A 16,914-nucleotide genomic window follows, 5' to 3' on the forward strand; every position below is an offset into this window, starting at 1 on the left:
TTGGGAGGGATTCTGCATGAGTGGAATGCATGTAGGCTAGCTGTCGCCACCACGGCACCACATGTCCGCTCTGCAGCTAAATGTGAAGGAGAAAAGGGGGTAAAAGAACAGAGGGAATGGAGGAGGAGGAGGACAGAAGAGCAGAGGAGCTGATGCACTGCTTAGCCCTGTCCTTTGGTTCTGCATGTGAACCAATGTCTTGTGGAAATTGCGGGGCTCAAGGGGTGCTGAGAGGGCTTTCCCTCTGTGTGTGTCCCAAAGCTTTGTAATGAGAACAGTCTTCTTCCACCAATCAGGTCAGAGCCCTAAGGTAATAAGAGCTAAGCCAGTCGGTCTTGAGCGAACCGACTCTCAAACCATAGGTGAATTCCCAAGACGCCGCAAGGGTAGGTAACCCACACACCTGCCGTTGTACCCAGAATCTCTTGTACCGTCTCACCTGTCATCTCTCTGTCCATCAGACACATACTCACTGTCCATCTAACACCACTCTGAAGGTCATGCATGCTGGGCAACACAACAAACAACAGACAATAACAGCACTGCAATAACAACACTGCAATAACAACAATGCAACTTTTGTTTCCAAGGCCTCACTTTTAGACTTTTAACTGCCACAGTAAAGTGTAACTGCAACACTAAAGCAAAGCTGTAACACTTAATTATAATCAATGTAGCTGTAACAGATCTGCTGTTGTGTTTACTGGTGTCACAACAGATCTCCGGTGGGACACTAGAAATCACCGAGCTCTATGTCACAGTCTGCTTTCTAACAACGACCAAACCAACTTGGGAAACCAAGCAAAGTGTATTTGGTTTGCATTTGCTAGTATGTGTTGTTAACATGACCATATAAACTCATTGACTGTGGGCCTTGGGAAACACTGGGAGTCTAACCCTTTTCATGTTTTTCCTCATTCACTTCATCTCCACACCTCTGACCCATTAACTGATACAGTGGATGCCATGCCAGGTCCTTTACAAACCATAACATGCAGCATGTTCAAAAACACTCTTTCTTCACATTCAAAATCAATACTTTATTCGTAATGTTTAGTCTCCTGAAACCTCACAAAAGGAGTATCCGGCTCATCAGGAAGCTGCTTTCTGGAAAGGAAGTTGGTGATTCACCAGCATGTGACAGTCTGTAAGCAATGGAGTCAAGGAAAGGATGCCATGTTGAGTTTTCTCCTCCACTATATTAATTTGCTACCAATGTGTTCTTGTTGACTCCTCTTTAAACGGCCAAGGCGGGACATGAAGACAAACGTTGATCTGTCTTTGCCATCTTTTTTTCCAAACCAACACTGGGTATTATCCTCTTATTAATATTTTGTATTGCCTCTACTCGTTGCTAAGTCACCAGTTATGTAACTGTCACTCTGTGGGTTTTGTTTTGCCTCTCTCTCTCTCTATTAAAGGGTTATTGGGAATCTGTGTGTCGTAGTACCAATTTGCACCATGTCACATCAAAGGCAAACACTCTGAAGAGGGATGTGGTTGTTTCTGTGTGTGTGCACGTGTTTTCAAAAGCCTCTCAGCTGTGCCATTGCCACACTTGAGGCAAGTGGGGCCAGCTGTATTCCCACGCAGATGTCTCCCTATGCTTTTGAAATGCATATCAATCTAGCCAGTATTTGGCACTTTCTTCTCATTTTTATTCTTTGTTTTGGTTTTGTGTTCATCTCTCTCTCTTCAGATTTTTGTTTCCCTCTTGCTTGAATTTCTCTCATATTGTCTGCCTAAAATGGTTATCTTATTCTTTTTTACCCCTCTTCTTACAATCTCTGCTTTCTCTTTTCACATTTTCTCTTTCTTTCACTCAATTTTTCCGTCTAAATGGATCTCTTTTATCGGTTTTATTATTTCCTCCGTCTTTCTCTCTCTGGTAGTACCAGATGGTGCATGTTTTAGCCCACCCTGTTGCACTATGGGAAAGCTGGCTCTGTCTTGGTTGCCAGATTGAGTGAGTTCTCAGCATAGCGTTGCTGTTGGCCAGCTGTGAAGACTGAATCAGGCCCTGTGAATATGGGAGCAAAGAGGGAGAGAGAGTGAAGGACAAGTGGGCGAGTGAACATCTCACTCTCATTTTCACTGTCAGTCAAACACTTCTGCTGCAGAGCTCCTCGGAGGCTCACAGGGACAGTTTAGAGGCCAGTTATCTGGCTGTGTTAGGATGGCCACTCCACATATCTCCACTCCGTTTCACATATTTGATTTGCTGCTGTGCAGTTTAGCACGTCCCCTACAACTGAGTTTACAGCTAACACAGAGAGAGAGCGAGAGATAATTTTACTGGTGCCATAGTAATCTTTTCTGTGGCATGTCCACAGGGAGAACACAACAAATCAAACAAATGCAACACAGGTCAAGACAGATGGGCCATTCGACAGATTCAGTTTTTGTTTTTGAGCCAATAGAGATTTAAAGAAAACATCAGTTATTCACAATTATGCTGCCACAATTTTGGATCTGCAGTCCTGTCAACTGTTGTATGGCTGTTTGAAGAAGCTTGCTGAGCTCTTACTGAGGGCATGTGTGCCCTCTATTGACTGAAATGCAGACCTGCTGAAGTGGCCCTGATGTCCCTTGCATAACTGTGTGACACATTTTCAATTACTAAACTTAATATGAAATGAAGAGTGTTACAATTTCACTGGGACCACATAACACTCAGTTATGCTGCAGATTATGAATTAAGTTGTCATCAGTGTTCACAGCTTAGTTTAAGTGCCACAATATCAACAGAACTTATCATGCGTCACGTATCATGTACTGTGCTTTCCTGTCCACACCGGACGAATATAGTCCTCCTCATAGTTGCTTTGTGGTATCCTGTTGTGAACATGAGTCAGCTGCAGTAGGTCTGAAGTACCCATTAAATCCTTAACAAGCCTGGGTTAATCCTTGAGCATGCTACATATTAATCAGGTAATATCAGCTTGTTAATCCATTAGGAATTTTGTTAGGAGTTATTGCAGGTTGATTATGCAAGGCTGTACCACAGCCAGACCCAGGTGACCAGCCATAGATGTTCTGAAGCTTGGAGTCATTACTGAATCACACAACTGTGTTCTGTGTAATCCCCGTCTGGTTTGTTATTTGTTCATGGTTAACCGCCGTATGTCATGTAATGGTTACACCTGCACACAGCCTCTTACACAAGCCTCTAACCTTCAGGTTAGAAGGTAACCATGGTAACTGACATAGTGGTGATACTAGGTGACTGACATCTAGATGAAGTCTAATGATGGCTGACGGCTGTCTTTTGTCTTCCTTCCCTCCCTCCCTCCCCCTCCTCTTTCCCACCAACCCCACAGCCAAACCGGCCCCTTTGGAGATTAAGCCACTGTCGGAGTTGGAAGAATTCATAGCGCCCGTCCGCTCCCCAGTCACCAGGTCCTTCGCCAGGGAGTAAGTCTCTTAAGTCCAAAGTGTCCAAAACCTCAAAATACCACTCACATGGCAAAGCCTTCGTGCCAGTCCTGTGCCAGTGAAATGAGGCCAGAAGTATAATAATACAATTATAGATATTTAAAGCTCTCATACGGTGTACCTCAAGGTTAAAGTTTACCACAAGCTTCACATAGATTTATACATATGTAGCTGTCAATAGTATTTACTCAATATAAAAATCATATATCGTCAGTAGGTATGACAAAGCCCTCTAACTGGAAAGTCTTGACAATACATACACTTAAACCATGTGCCTTACTGACACAGTCTGGCAGTTGGGCTATGCTTGGCATGTCTAAACCATATGGCATACACAGCAAACACTGGGCTGGTTACCAGGACCAAAATAAGTTTTCAATCAAAGTGCTGGTCTTGGCCCTTGTCTTGGAAACCAGTTATCTGTATACCACTGTGTTAACCTGCTAGACACTTCCACAGACACCACCTAACCCATCACAGTAGTACCATGTCTGATAATGTCGTGCATGATGTTGTTGTGGCAAATGTAGTGACTAAAGAAGCAGGGATGACTGTTGTGTATGTTTGAGCACTGTTTGTGTGTCCATGTGTGTGTTTTGTGTATATATTTTCTCTGTGTGCTGTATGATCATCTGAGTGTGTGAGCAGCAGTGTAAACCTTGTGGTGCTGCTCAGTCTCTCCAGGTTCCCCATGCCTCCAAGACCCCCATCGGTGCAAAGCACTGCCTCCAGCACCGATTCCGAGGAGTGTGATGAGAATTATGTAGCCATGCAAACATCTAGTATGTCTTCAGATGAACCAGTATGTAAATCCAGCTCTACCACTCCCCATTTGCCTCTCAGGCACTTAGTCAAGATTCCTAAGAGCAAGATGTATTCTTTAATCATTTTATCAGTAACATAACTAATGATACATTTAAGATTAACTTTTTTATCTGATCTTAGACCTTTTGTTGTTGAGAATATGATACATTTACAGACTGTAAATGTTCAGCAATCAGGATCTAGGACAGAAAAAATGCTTACAAGAATTTGTCGTGTGTCTAGTAACTTTATCTATTTAAAATAAATGATCAGCACTGGGTAAATTGTACCGTGGCATCACACCTATCAACATGTGTTCAGTTTATCAGCTAGGTAGATTAATGTTCCATGGCAGGGAAGGTGGAGTGCCGGTTATTTCCCCACGCCCCATAGAAGTCCTTATCATTTTTGCCCATCTTCTCCGTGGGGTAAAACCAAACCCCAAAGAGTATGTACATGGCACCTGTGGACTAGCCTTCTGGAAGGACTCCTCTTCATGTCTCCTCTTCATTCCTCTCCTTTTTGCTCTTTTGTCATTTCATCACTCACATCCCATCTTCCTCTGCTACAAGCAGTCGTTTTCTGTGGAGAGCATGTCGCGCATCTTGCATGCTTTTCTTCCTTTTTGTTTTTGATCGTTATCTCTGTGGGCCCTTTTCATGTTGGTTCATATGTCCTGATTATCCCACTCATCAGGTGTAAATCTCTGGACGAATGCAGTTGTGAGACCTTTTATGCAAAGAATGCAGTACGGGAAACAGTGCAGCACACCAATGCATAATTCTACTGAAATGCAAGTGTTGCCCCGTGTAGTTTGTCAGTATGAAACATCTCAGATGGTATTAAGCCAAATTGAAATTGGTCTGAGAGCAGAACCATGAAATGGCTCCACATTTGTTTTCGGTTTGGATTTTCTGAATTGCTGGTGACTGCTTCTTTGAGTTAGCTTTCGTTTCTTGTGACTTTCTTTATTTTCCTTCATCTTTAAGCCTCGTCAGTGCCCTTTTTGTTTCCTCCTTCTGTATTTTTCTCATCTCTCCCTGGTTCCTACACGTGTTGTTCTTCTCTCCGTTCTCTTCTCACCCTCTACTTTGCATTCTTTTCTTCATTGTCTGTGACCTTCTTTGTGTCCTCTCTGTTTTTTCCTTTCTGTTTTTTCACTTTGCCCATCCCTTTGCTCTGTTTCTATCTTTTCTGTTGTCTGTCTCCTGCGCCATAGAGAGGAGTCCTTCTACTGCACTGTGCCCATCACTCCCATAAAGAGGGAGATGTCAGGCCTTGACCAGCTAGAGGAGGTGAGGGATTGACCATGCAAGTCTGCCACTCAGACTCAGGATCACTTCCCATTGCACTCTCACAGAAAGGGTCCTCTGAAAGACGGTTCAAGCTGAACTCAAAGTCAGAGGAGTGCATGTTCATACACCTACTTGTAGGGATTACAAACAATCTTCCTGACCCGGTTTTGGTTGGAAATTCTGCCAGCATGAAATCCAAACAGCTTGTAAAGAAGTGTATGGCTCCATAGTCAAATATCACACTATGCCCTTAGTTTAAGGTTCACTTACTCTGAAGAACCTTACAATCACAGGACCTCATAATCACATTCATATCTTTTGTTTCCTCTGAAAATGAACATTTCATTTGTCCTTATATTCTCATGCCATCACTGCGACCCCACCTCTCACACTGGTTGGTAGAATATAGCATTAACGTAGCTCTAGCTTTTAGAGTCAGCATTAGTTTAAGTGGTGTGCCAGCAAACAGTTGGTTTTGTCCTTTATGACCTCCCTGCTCTTCTAGTCTAACTAATCTGCACCACCGTTTATTTATATATATAAAAAAAAATCTAGAACCATAAGCTGAGTGCTCAGATGAACACAGATGGAGGCAGCAGCCCAATGGTGCCGCTCAAAGGAGATAAGCAGGTGGAGTACCTGGACTTGGATCTGGACCCTGGCAAATCCACACCCCCGCGGAAGGTACGTTACATACGTTACTATTGGAATGGCATTAGAAGCACACCACAATCAAAACAATGACTGCTGCATGTATCTGTACAAAAGTCTGCTAATGCTAACACACTTACCATATACTTCAACTATAGAAGAACGCAATGAGCTGCATTATGCTACCATATGAGCCCTCCTCTTTCCTGCTCCTACAGAAAAAGAGCAACGGGACGGGTGCAGCTGTGTCGGACGAGCGTGTGGACTACGTGGTGGTGGACCAGCAGCGAACGCTGGCCCTCAAGAGCACTAGAGAGGCATGGACTGATGGCAGACAGTCCACTGAGACCGACACCCTGACCAAAGGACCCAAATAAACGCTTGCCACATCTACCGACACTAGCCCCAGTTCCCACTCTTCCCCCTCTCTCCTTTCTTCTCACAGAGTCACCTCTCTGGGCCTAGGAGCTTAGGGGGCTGTGCCATGGACTTGGACACAATTCTTCCCTTCTCGCTAGAACCCCTCTCTTCACAAGGGATAGAGAGTAAGAGATGGAGAAGTAAAGCGCGTCAGTGCCCTAGATACTAGACTGTGCCCCGCCCTTGAGGCCTGTAGTTTACACTGCCACCTGTCTGGAGACAGAGCACACCCTCCAAAGGATTTGGGAGGATCCCTGCTTAGCGTTGCTCTCCAGACCCTTGAGGATCTGGAATTCTCTGTTTTGTAGGGCAAAGAGGACCTGTGAAATCTCACAGGATATAAAGCCCTGTAGGACACTTCGATGGAACCACCCATGCAGTGAAAAATTTTTTCTTTATGGATTTAATTTTATGATTATCTTGCCAAATCTGAGGCGTGAACACCACTGCCATAGTTTATAAGCGAAATTCGGTGTATAAAAAACTGAAAAGAAAGAATGTCCTTTTTGGTGTCCATTTATACTGAACCATGTTCTGGGGTCAGAACACTTTACTATGTTGAAGCGTTCTTTAGGTGAACTGCCTTAATTATAATTATAACAGTGAAACTAGGAGCATTCCATGAAATATCCTGAGAAGCTAACTCTGTACCAAACATGATGATACAGATGATTTTTGGATCATTTTTTTGTTTGTTTTCTGCTTGTTTGGAGTTCTTGAGTGCACCTCCATGTGATGTTTCAAACTTCAATCCGTGAATGAGATTGTGTCATTTCACTCAGTCCTGCGATCGAGGCACACAGAAGACAAATTCAACTGGACAGCACCCGCTCAGAGTCATAAACGACTCAGTTGAGTTGCCTAATCAAAGCATCATTAAGATCATTCAACCAAATCTGCAAATCTGAAGGAATTCCGTTCACTGATTCACACAGATCAAGTGCTTCTTACCCCTGGCAGAGGAAATGCAGATGGACTGCGTGATGTGTATTTGATATGGTGTGTACATTTTTTTTCAAAGTGTCCTTTGACTTGTGTTTATATCCAGGATGTAAAAGCTTTCGTGTAGATTCTTCAGGATAGAAATCTGAACCTTCTGAGATGGCTATCAAGAACTACACTATGATGGGTGACATGAGGTATTGGAATCAATAACTGTGACTGCTACTATTGGAAGCTGATGCTTTCTGATAGCTATGGAAGGTATCATACTAAAGAATAAGATAAAGAAGTCAGGTACTCATTTAATAACTTAACACAGCTATCCATTTCTAATTTATTTTTTTGTCGTTTCATCAATAGGTTGATTGATTTTTGCCTCATAATGCTTATTGCTTTAAAGTGTTTTTTTTTTTAGTTTATTTGCATAATTGTGATGATTATTAATTGACACTTGTTTAAAATGCCTTTCCCAAGATGCATTTTCCCTTCTCAGCTTTTATCTCCCACTTTCCTCAAACTGGCTTGTTGGATTTATTTTCTCACCATTAACTTATTTCAAATGGAGTTCCCACCACTCTCTGAAGACTATTTGCCTTATCAAGTGTATTTGTATGTTGTAAATAAGACTGATCATGGTATTTCAGCTCATACTGTTTCTGATTAATAGGTTTTTACTAACTTTCGACTCATGAATCCAAGTTGAGGGTGCTACGCTGTTGAGGGCTCCCATGCTGTAAATATTTGCGCTAAAATTTTCCAGCATGCTCCCACTGAATAAAATTTAAAACACTGATGCTTATACTGTTGTTTCTGTGCTACTTAAATATTCTCTCTCCTCAAGTGGAATGGTGTCAAAGTGAAAATGGAGGATCTTAAAGCTTTGTATCTTTTTTAATGAATCAAACAGAGAAGTACATTTGAAAATGAACTAAATAAAACCCACCTTTATGCAAGTGCCGTCTGACTCTTTGTAAATGTCGACTTGGACTTTAGACGTGGATTTGGAGGCTGGGTTTCACTTAATGGTCACTGTGTGTTTAAATTATATTTTTGTTCTTTCTTATTCTTTTTGGTTAATTAATACAAGATGAGATACAATAGTAGGATTATCCTTTTTCCAAAATGCTCAGCCACAGGTGCTGGGTTATGCTCAAATGCATGACGTACAATATGCTAATTAACAATGTTCTGCAGAGGTGGGTAGTAACGTGCTACATTTACTCCGTTGCATGTACTTTATTGCCACTTCTAGGAGTACATTTTATGCAGAACAGTTTTCACTCTTATTTCAGTACATTGACAATAATAATAATACAAAAAAAAAAAATTGTACATAATCTGCACACGTCTTGCTACTTTCATATTAAATTATTTCTATTCACTTGTGCACAGCTTGTAGCATATAAGATTGACTGCTTTGGCTGCATAAACATACATAGATGCCACATTGGCCTCTGGGTCATAGGTCAATAGCGGAGCAACATTGAACCAGGCCACTTGACAGTGGAAATCTATGGAAGACAAGCTCTGATTGGAAATTGGTGGAAAATGGGCTGCATGAGAGTGTGCACATCGCAGCACTTAATCCAGACATAGCAGGGAATATTCAAGGTTAACTACTAGCTGATGTTATAAAGCTGAGATCTTATTGACTAAATGTAATGTTACAAGCCTAATCTATGGGGCAAAAAGCTAATGCTAGCCAGCATTTAAGATCTAGGTGTGTGGTTTATTCTAAAACTCACTACTTCAGTACTTGGGCATTTCTCAGATTAAGGGCCAAATTGGGTTGCTGACATTTTGAAAATTTAAATTCCAAATTTGACTAATCGGTAAATATTACATTATCAGTCCTTTAGTCAGAAACAACGTTATGAGCTGGGTTGAGACCAATAGATAAAGGAATTTCAGTTTTTTTTGCCATTTTCTTAATGTCAAGTAAATGTGTCATTACCATCACATCATCGAATATAAGTAAAAAAAAATAAGACTTAAATGATAAATTAGTGCTTTTCAAACATTTTGTGGTTTGACATGAAGTCTATTTTATCTTGAACTTAATGGGATTGTTGATTTTTACTTGCAAGATTAATTATAGTCATTTAAGTATCTCAATTTCTGATTTTTCAATCTACCCTGGTTTGGAATATAAGATTATTTTAAGTAAATGCCATATGTCAAAACTTTTTTTATACAGTGATCATTTAGACTGTCCAACATTGTCCAAAATATATAATTGTTGGATGTTTTGTCATTTATACATAATTTATTGGCAAAAATATGTATGGTGATGGTGATGACATTACAGTTCTGGTAATGACAGTTTGTTGCGGTGATGACATCACTTATCGTAACCTATTGTAATTTAAGAGTCTAAGGGCCTGATTTACTAATAGGCTATGCGAGCGCTGCTTAATCTGCGTTCGCAAATTAACGCACGGTGTTTTTGCGCATTTTACTTGGTATTTATCAAACCAGATCTGCGCTGGGCAAACTGTGTTTACTCCGCCCTATATAGGGCCTGATTTACTAACATTGCGACCGCTGCTTAAACTGCGTTCGCACATTAACGCACGGTGTTTTTCCGCATTTTCCGTGGTATTTATTTAGGAAGAGAAAATGAAGCTTCCACGAAGTGGAGATAGATATATTGGTTCACGCTCGCTCAATCACTGAACCTGATTCAATGTGTGCGCTGCTATATTGTTGTTCTGCCCGCCATCACCTACAGCAAGATGTTTAAAAGAACACGATTATAAAGAATATGCTATTGGTGGCATTAATGCATAAACTGTCTATTATAACAATATAGATATGTACATGGCGAGATTAATAATTTCTACAAGGAACATGGGTTCACTACAATATATATGGACGTGGGTGCAATCAATGGTTCATATTACGTTCGGAAAGTTTGCGATTTCAAAAAAAGTCCTGTTTGATGTCTATAATTTCTGCTGTGGCAGTGGGGAAATGTGTTGACCAGTGCGTCATAGCAATGCTTCGAGTACCTGTGTGAATATTTGTGAAGGCTGAGATATATCAACTGCTGATACTATAACCAGGGGTTAAATTGGGATTTTCTATGTAGGGGGGCTCTGATCCGGAGGGGCAAATTTCACAAATCTTTCGAGGATTATGCAGTAAATAAGTTGCCAAATTAAACAAAAAACACATCACCGTTAAAGTTAACTTTGTGAAAAGTAACCTACTAACAAATACTTTCCATTTTCCACCACTTGTTTGTCATGTCATCCATTCATATGGATGTGAATCAATCAATACTAATACAATTATTAGTATTTGTTAGTAGGTTACTTTTCTAAAAAAATATTCACAGGGTCAATGCTAAAATACACTACTCACCCAAAAGCCAGATATCACTAACTTTTTGTGAGTAGTATATGTTCAAGGACCAATGCATAGCCAGGAGGAAGATTCAGATGATGAGCAACCATCCACAAGCAGTGAAGCAAGCAGCCAACAACTCCAGCATTTTTTATATGTTGCTTAATATGTACTCTGTAGATTTTGAGTGTGTTTGATGAGGTCACATTAAGAGCTGATTCATTGACAAATAAATTCATCCAGCTAGGAATGAGAAATGTGATTCGGAGATCGCATAGACTACTTGCTAAATCATTTAGAATTAGCAGCATTGTTCTTTTTAACTAGCGCTTGCGAGTTGACACACCAGTAGCAGGCTATCCCTGCATGTCTAAGGTTAATTTTTCCTGCTTAATGAAAATGCAAGCCCATATCTAATGATATTAGCCTATTGGTGATGATCGACCTCTTTCAAAATACCGTGCACCTTTAATTTTGTTTCTCTTACCTCGCCATTCACCTGTCTACTACGATATGTCTGATGATGACCGATTGACGTTGTGTTGTCTGATCGCGGAGGAGGAGCTGCTGCGAAAGTTTCGTGCGCGATATGCCTACTTCTCAAACTTGCTCCAGATGTCTAGGCCAGCCTTTCCCTACCATTATTTAGATTTTTGTTTTAAAACAACATAGATTTGCAATGGAAAAGTTATAAATGAGTAGGACAACATTGCTTGTGAATGGACTAGGCAGATTGCCAAAATCGGCTGGAGCTGCTGCGCAGCAGATCTGCTTTGCAGAACTCCAGACCCGGCAGCTTATGTGCCGGGGCTCCGCCCCGGACAGCCCCGGCCCAATTTAACCACTGACTATAACTGTTTGAAATGATCCGGGGCCAATATTTGCAATGTTTACCAAGTACCAACTGATTGAATGGAATGTGATCTCTGGTTGGAGGGTTAGATGTCGTCTCTGATCTGGTTCAGTAATTGAAGTATTGCGTGGCTGGTTAACCTGTACCGTCTAATGATTTGTGGTTAATTTAACTGAAAATGTGTTATAGTTGAAAAAAATATTTCTGTGGGCTGTCTCTGTCTTCTTTCTTCGCCTTTCTCTTATCACTGCTGCCATATCAACGTTTTCAGACTCAATGAAAATGGCTTCCTGGTTAAGACGTGCTTTTATGAGGCGGAGAATTAGCACGCAAATCGGAGATGTGCGCTTGCCAGGCAGTTTAGTAAATACCCCGAATTACATCATTAGGCGCACTTATCTTCCCTCCTCCCAAATATTTGCGCATGTTTCCACCCACCTTTTTGTGTCCTACCCGTCAACACCCACAAAGCGTTAATATGCGCTGCGCTCCATTAGTAAATACCGTTTTATGTTTACGACCGCTATTTTACGCCAGAAATGGGCGCAATCCTGTTAGTAAATCAGGCCCTAAGTGACTCCAGTTTAAAAAAAAAACACCAGCTAGTAATCTGTTTACAGCAAAATCTTGTTTAATCTGATTATGGAAGACCAAACATGAATTGTGTTCCTTGTGAACAGGATTGGTTCAGTATAATCATTGCATAGCCATATTGAATAAAAAAAAACATGAAACAGGAGGGCAGTTAAGAACAGGTAAAATGCCGAATAAAAAACTCAATATTCATATTAAGTATCCTAAACAACTATAAACTAATCTGACAGTTTTACTTAAACTTTTTGTTCAACAATTGCTTAAAAACACCACAAACATGTCATTGATCCCAAATCTTCCACTAAACAGACAAAAACTTGTCATCCTCTCATCCATAATGGACGATACTTTATTCCAGACTGACATATCAAGCATCATATGCCTCTTGGTGACTGGTTTTGGCTCTGGCACGAGCCCCAGGAAATATTCATGCCTGTACCACAGGATATCGTCTTTCAGAGGCCAACAAAAACGGTTAACCCCAATTATACACATTGTTTTCACCTGGACAGACTCTTCATCTACATCCTGGACCACACCTGGGTAGGCCTCCCCATTGTAACATACCACACACCATTCTCCCACCAAAGACATGGTTATTTCAGGCGTTGTATTGAGCATCCCTTGGCATGGCTCTGTCTCCATAGTGGTTTTCTTTTTCTGTGCTTTGTTGAGGACCACAGACTCAGGGGCAAAGCAGAGGCAATCTTCAGGAGATGTGCAGAAACAGCTTAGGATTCGCCAGTTGATGTGGCCAGACTTGGTGGTAAAAATCTACAAACAAAAAGGACAATAGTCATTTTAATTTTGCACAATACAAATGTAAATTAAAAGAAAACCAACACTTTGGACTTTTGTACTGCTTGTGTGGTGTGTGCTCAAGCTTACCTGGTGGATTTTCATTGTACCACATACAGCTTCAAGCTGGTCTGGTATAGATCTGTCATGTTCTTCTATCTCACTTTCTGTGATGTAGAAGACCAGGTGTCATTATGGTCTTTCTCATTGTTTTGTAGGATATTCCAAGTTCTTTGTGTGCTGCACACACTAACCGGTACTTCTTCAAAATGTTTCCAGCAATGACCTTTGATATGATTGGTTTTTCTTTAATTTTCTTTTGATGGTAGGTTTGTCGCAGCTGTGAGACTAATGTGTTATGGAACACAAGTGTCTTCCTGAGATTACCATGTCCTCCCCTCATCTGTTTTCTTGCTTTAGTTCTTGGGGACTGCTCAGTGGTATGCTTCTTAGTCAGCCTATCTAACCCTTTCCTATACCTATCAACCTTTTGCAAGGCATTTTCCAGCTTTTTTTTGCGACTTTTGGTAGACCTATCTTCTGTTACTATTGACTTTTTTGCGTCCTCTTTGCTTTGGGGTTTGGATGGAATCCGCCGTACCTCCTCTTTCATGTCTTGCATTTGGCACATAATCTTGTGCCTGGACATCAGGAGATTCCGGAGCACTATTCATCGAAAGATAATTATGTATTTCTCTGTCCTTAGCTCTCTTCCTTTGTTGATTCATTTTCCATCTCTTTTTTTCATGTCTGTGTTCCCGGGTGCTCAATAGGGAAACAGATTTCAATTTCCTGTTTCTCTTCTTCTACGATACCTCTCTTTCTCACACTGCAGATACTTTGCATATTTGTCAGGATCATCTTTTAAACGTTTTCTGTACGATTTGGACCTTTGGGCAGCTGCGTTTGGAGCCATGTCACACCTAAACACAAACATTTTAATGAATACATTTAGATTATTTTAAAAACAAATGTATTACTTTTTGAAAAATATTGACTTTTGATTGGTAAATGTATATTAATTCATTTAAGATAACGTATTCAACATACATTCTTTAAAGAACAGCATGTTTAATGTATCTGCCGTCATCACCACCACAACCAGTCATTACCAACACAAGCTGTAATGTGCTGGTAATGACTGTGCTGGCAATGACATTTTTGCCAAAAAACTAGCCTTATTAGCAAAGATGATGGCTAAGCAAGTGTAGCTAACTTTCTACATGTAATGTACACCATTTTAACTATTAAAGTCATAAAAATAATTTAAAAAAAATCAAAAATACAGAAATACAACACATATGGTAATGACGCATAATATGTGCACATGCCCCACTCAAAGAATAAAGAGTAGATTTACTTACTTTTCTGGACATCAAGGCATCAGTGAAATACATGTGCTCCAATATGATATTAAGTTACCATGGCTACCAAATAAACATTTGATGAAAAAACTGTAGGAAAGTGCCTTTATGCAGAGTGTGTTGGTAATGACGGCTAACCATGGGACAGCTAGAAATTAACTAAAATAAAGTACAAAATGCATATATATGCTTAATCTGTGCATGTAGTTTATTAGTTCAAGTAACATTAAATTCATATGCATATTTTTATTATTCATTTGTGATAAATAATGTTTGAGATATGGCACGACATGTGAAAACTATGGTGGCGGACAACACCAAAACACCAGTGGCGACTTTTGGTCATAAAAATGAGGGAGGACAGGTGGTGAAGAGGTGGACGGTGGTGAGAGAGAGAGACCTGGAGGTTATCTTGGTATTTCGGGGCTTGGTGAGGCACTGTTAAAGGGGTTGAATTGTTTGTAATAAAGTGATGTAGGCCTAATAAAAAGTGTAAGTTGTTGTGGGCATGTCGGTTGTTTTTACACTGAAATATAGTAAAGGTGGCAGAAATGTTTTTGAAGATGATGTTTTTACATATGAATGGGCTGTGTGGAATTTAAGGTATTTTAAAAGGCCTAAGCATTTGGAATTTATTTGAAAAAGTAATCAAGTCTCCTGGATCTCTGGGTGGCAAATGTATCAATTACATGCTCATACCACTGGGGGTCTTGTTGGAGACATTGGTGATGTGTTAGCTATGTAGTCACCCCAATAACCCCATCCCTTCCCATAGACCAGACTTCCTTCACGGGAAAAATTAAACATTTATTTAAACTAAACACAGAACTTATTTTCCCCAGGAGTTTCATAAAAATAATAATTCAGTCAAATACAAATCACATAGCTTCTTTCAAATTAAACAAATTAAAACACAGGGAAGCCTTTCTAAAAACGTTCTCTTAAAACACAGGGAATCACTTTTCACATAAACCATTCAATTCAACCAACAAAATAGTACATGAAATCACAGTAGCTTCAATACATGTTATTTAAGGCATTTAGTCCATCCACTGCAATGTAACTGTCCATAAAGTTCGTGCTGCTCAATTCACCAGTCAGTCAAGTGTCCATTTCACTCACGCAAGTCAGTCACGTATCGTTACCTTTGGTTCAGTTGTAGCAGCAGCTTTGGCAGTAGCGGTTGTAGCTGCCAAATGTGAGGACCTGCCTGATGTGAGTCCGCATGCGCAAACTTTGCGACACTATTGTAGTACAACGAGCCAGGTAATGCTGGTGGTGTAGGCTACAGCATGAAGTGGAATGACAAGCGCATTTGTTTACGTTTGAAATCCACCAAGGTTTATGATGTTAAGCTTCATGTTTATTGAATTATTAGTTAAGCAGTGCATTCATTAGCCTACTAGTAACAGTAATACAACATAGCCCCATATGTTGACACTGAGCCTTATGCTGTAAACCGTTGACAAAATTATAAAACACTACGTTAAATAAACCTACATTATGCGTTAAGAGAAGCCAGATACGTTGATATTAAACCATGTATGAGAATGCACGTCTTGGATAGTTTGCTCCTGAGCCTTCTGCCGTAAACCGTTTGTGTTTGCGCATGCGGACTCACATCAGGCAGCGGCGGACTCACATCAGGCAGGGTCCTCACATTTGGCAGCTACAGCGGTGGTGGTAGGATTAGCCGTAGCAGTAGCTAACTCTTACCCCAGTGCTACTGTGGAGTAGCCTGGCCATTACCAGCCTGTGACTCCATCGCTGTGTTCCGTTTTCCCTACCTACCGTACCTACCGTACCTATACTTATACGCAGTACACAGTACACACTCACTAGGTACGCAGATTCTCAGCAGGTGAGTGCTGTTCCAAATCTAATACTCCGTGGTGCACTTACCGGAAATTACGATCGCGACAAGCCCCGCGCTCGTCTTTTTCGAGCTTAGCGGCTCTGCCTGGGTCCGCCTCTTCCGCTACGTTGACAAGATGGCGGCCGTTGAGAATGGACAGTGTACCCTGCTTCCACACTCAGCGTTTTGACCGTTATGAGTACAGATACGGGTCCTTTGGGTATACTTCTTTTCGACGCGGAAATGGGAAATCGGAAAACGGAACACCCTACATACTCACACTAAGGATGGTAGGTACGGTAGGTAGGGAAAACGGAACAGAGCGCATTTCATTCCGTCTTTCAGTCTGGGCCAACCCAATGCATTTTCGTTTCCGAGATGGGCGGGTGCTTATCTTGAGGTTTAAAATCATTGGTTAAGTTCCCTTAACCAATCAGCAACGTTTAGTAAGCATTCGGTAGATTCAACTCTTCCCAAAGCTAGTTGGGAGAAGAGCTACGACGTCCTTTCCAATCATAAAACTTACAAGAAAATACTCTTGTTCTCCTTTTAATT

At 40.9% G+C, this 16,914-nt stretch overlaps 1 protein-coding gene across 5 annotated transcripts in view; it reads left to right on the forward strand.

Annotated features, from left to right (window-relative positions):
- gab1 (GRB2-associated binding protein 1) overlaps positions 1 to 8,500 on the forward strand; it is a 62,294-nt gene extending 53,794 nt beyond the window's left edge. For 3 of the 5 annotated variants that reach the window (XM_080837038.1, XM_080837041.1, XM_080837040.1), the window contains 5 exons: positions 297 to 386; positions 3,321 to 3,414; positions 4,111 to 4,237; positions 6,090 to 6,218; positions 6,404 to 8,500. In XM_080837038.1, coding sequence (XP_080693164.1) covers positions 297 to 386; positions 3,321 to 3,414; positions 4,111 to 4,237; positions 6,090 to 6,218; positions 6,404 to 6,562 — 599 coding nt within the window. In that variant the 3' untranslated portion in view covers positions 6,563 to 8,500. The other 2 variants (XM_080837039.1, XM_080837042.1) reach the window with 2 other exon arrangements.
- Positions 8,501 to 16,914: the final 8,414 nt, after the last annotated feature.

This window comes from Sprattus sprattus, assembly GCF_963457725.1.
Source record: "Sprattus sprattus genome assembly, chromosome: 4".
Lineage (NCBI taxonomy): Eukaryota > Metazoa > Chordata > Actinopteri > Clupeiformes > Clupeidae > Sprattus > Sprattus sprattus.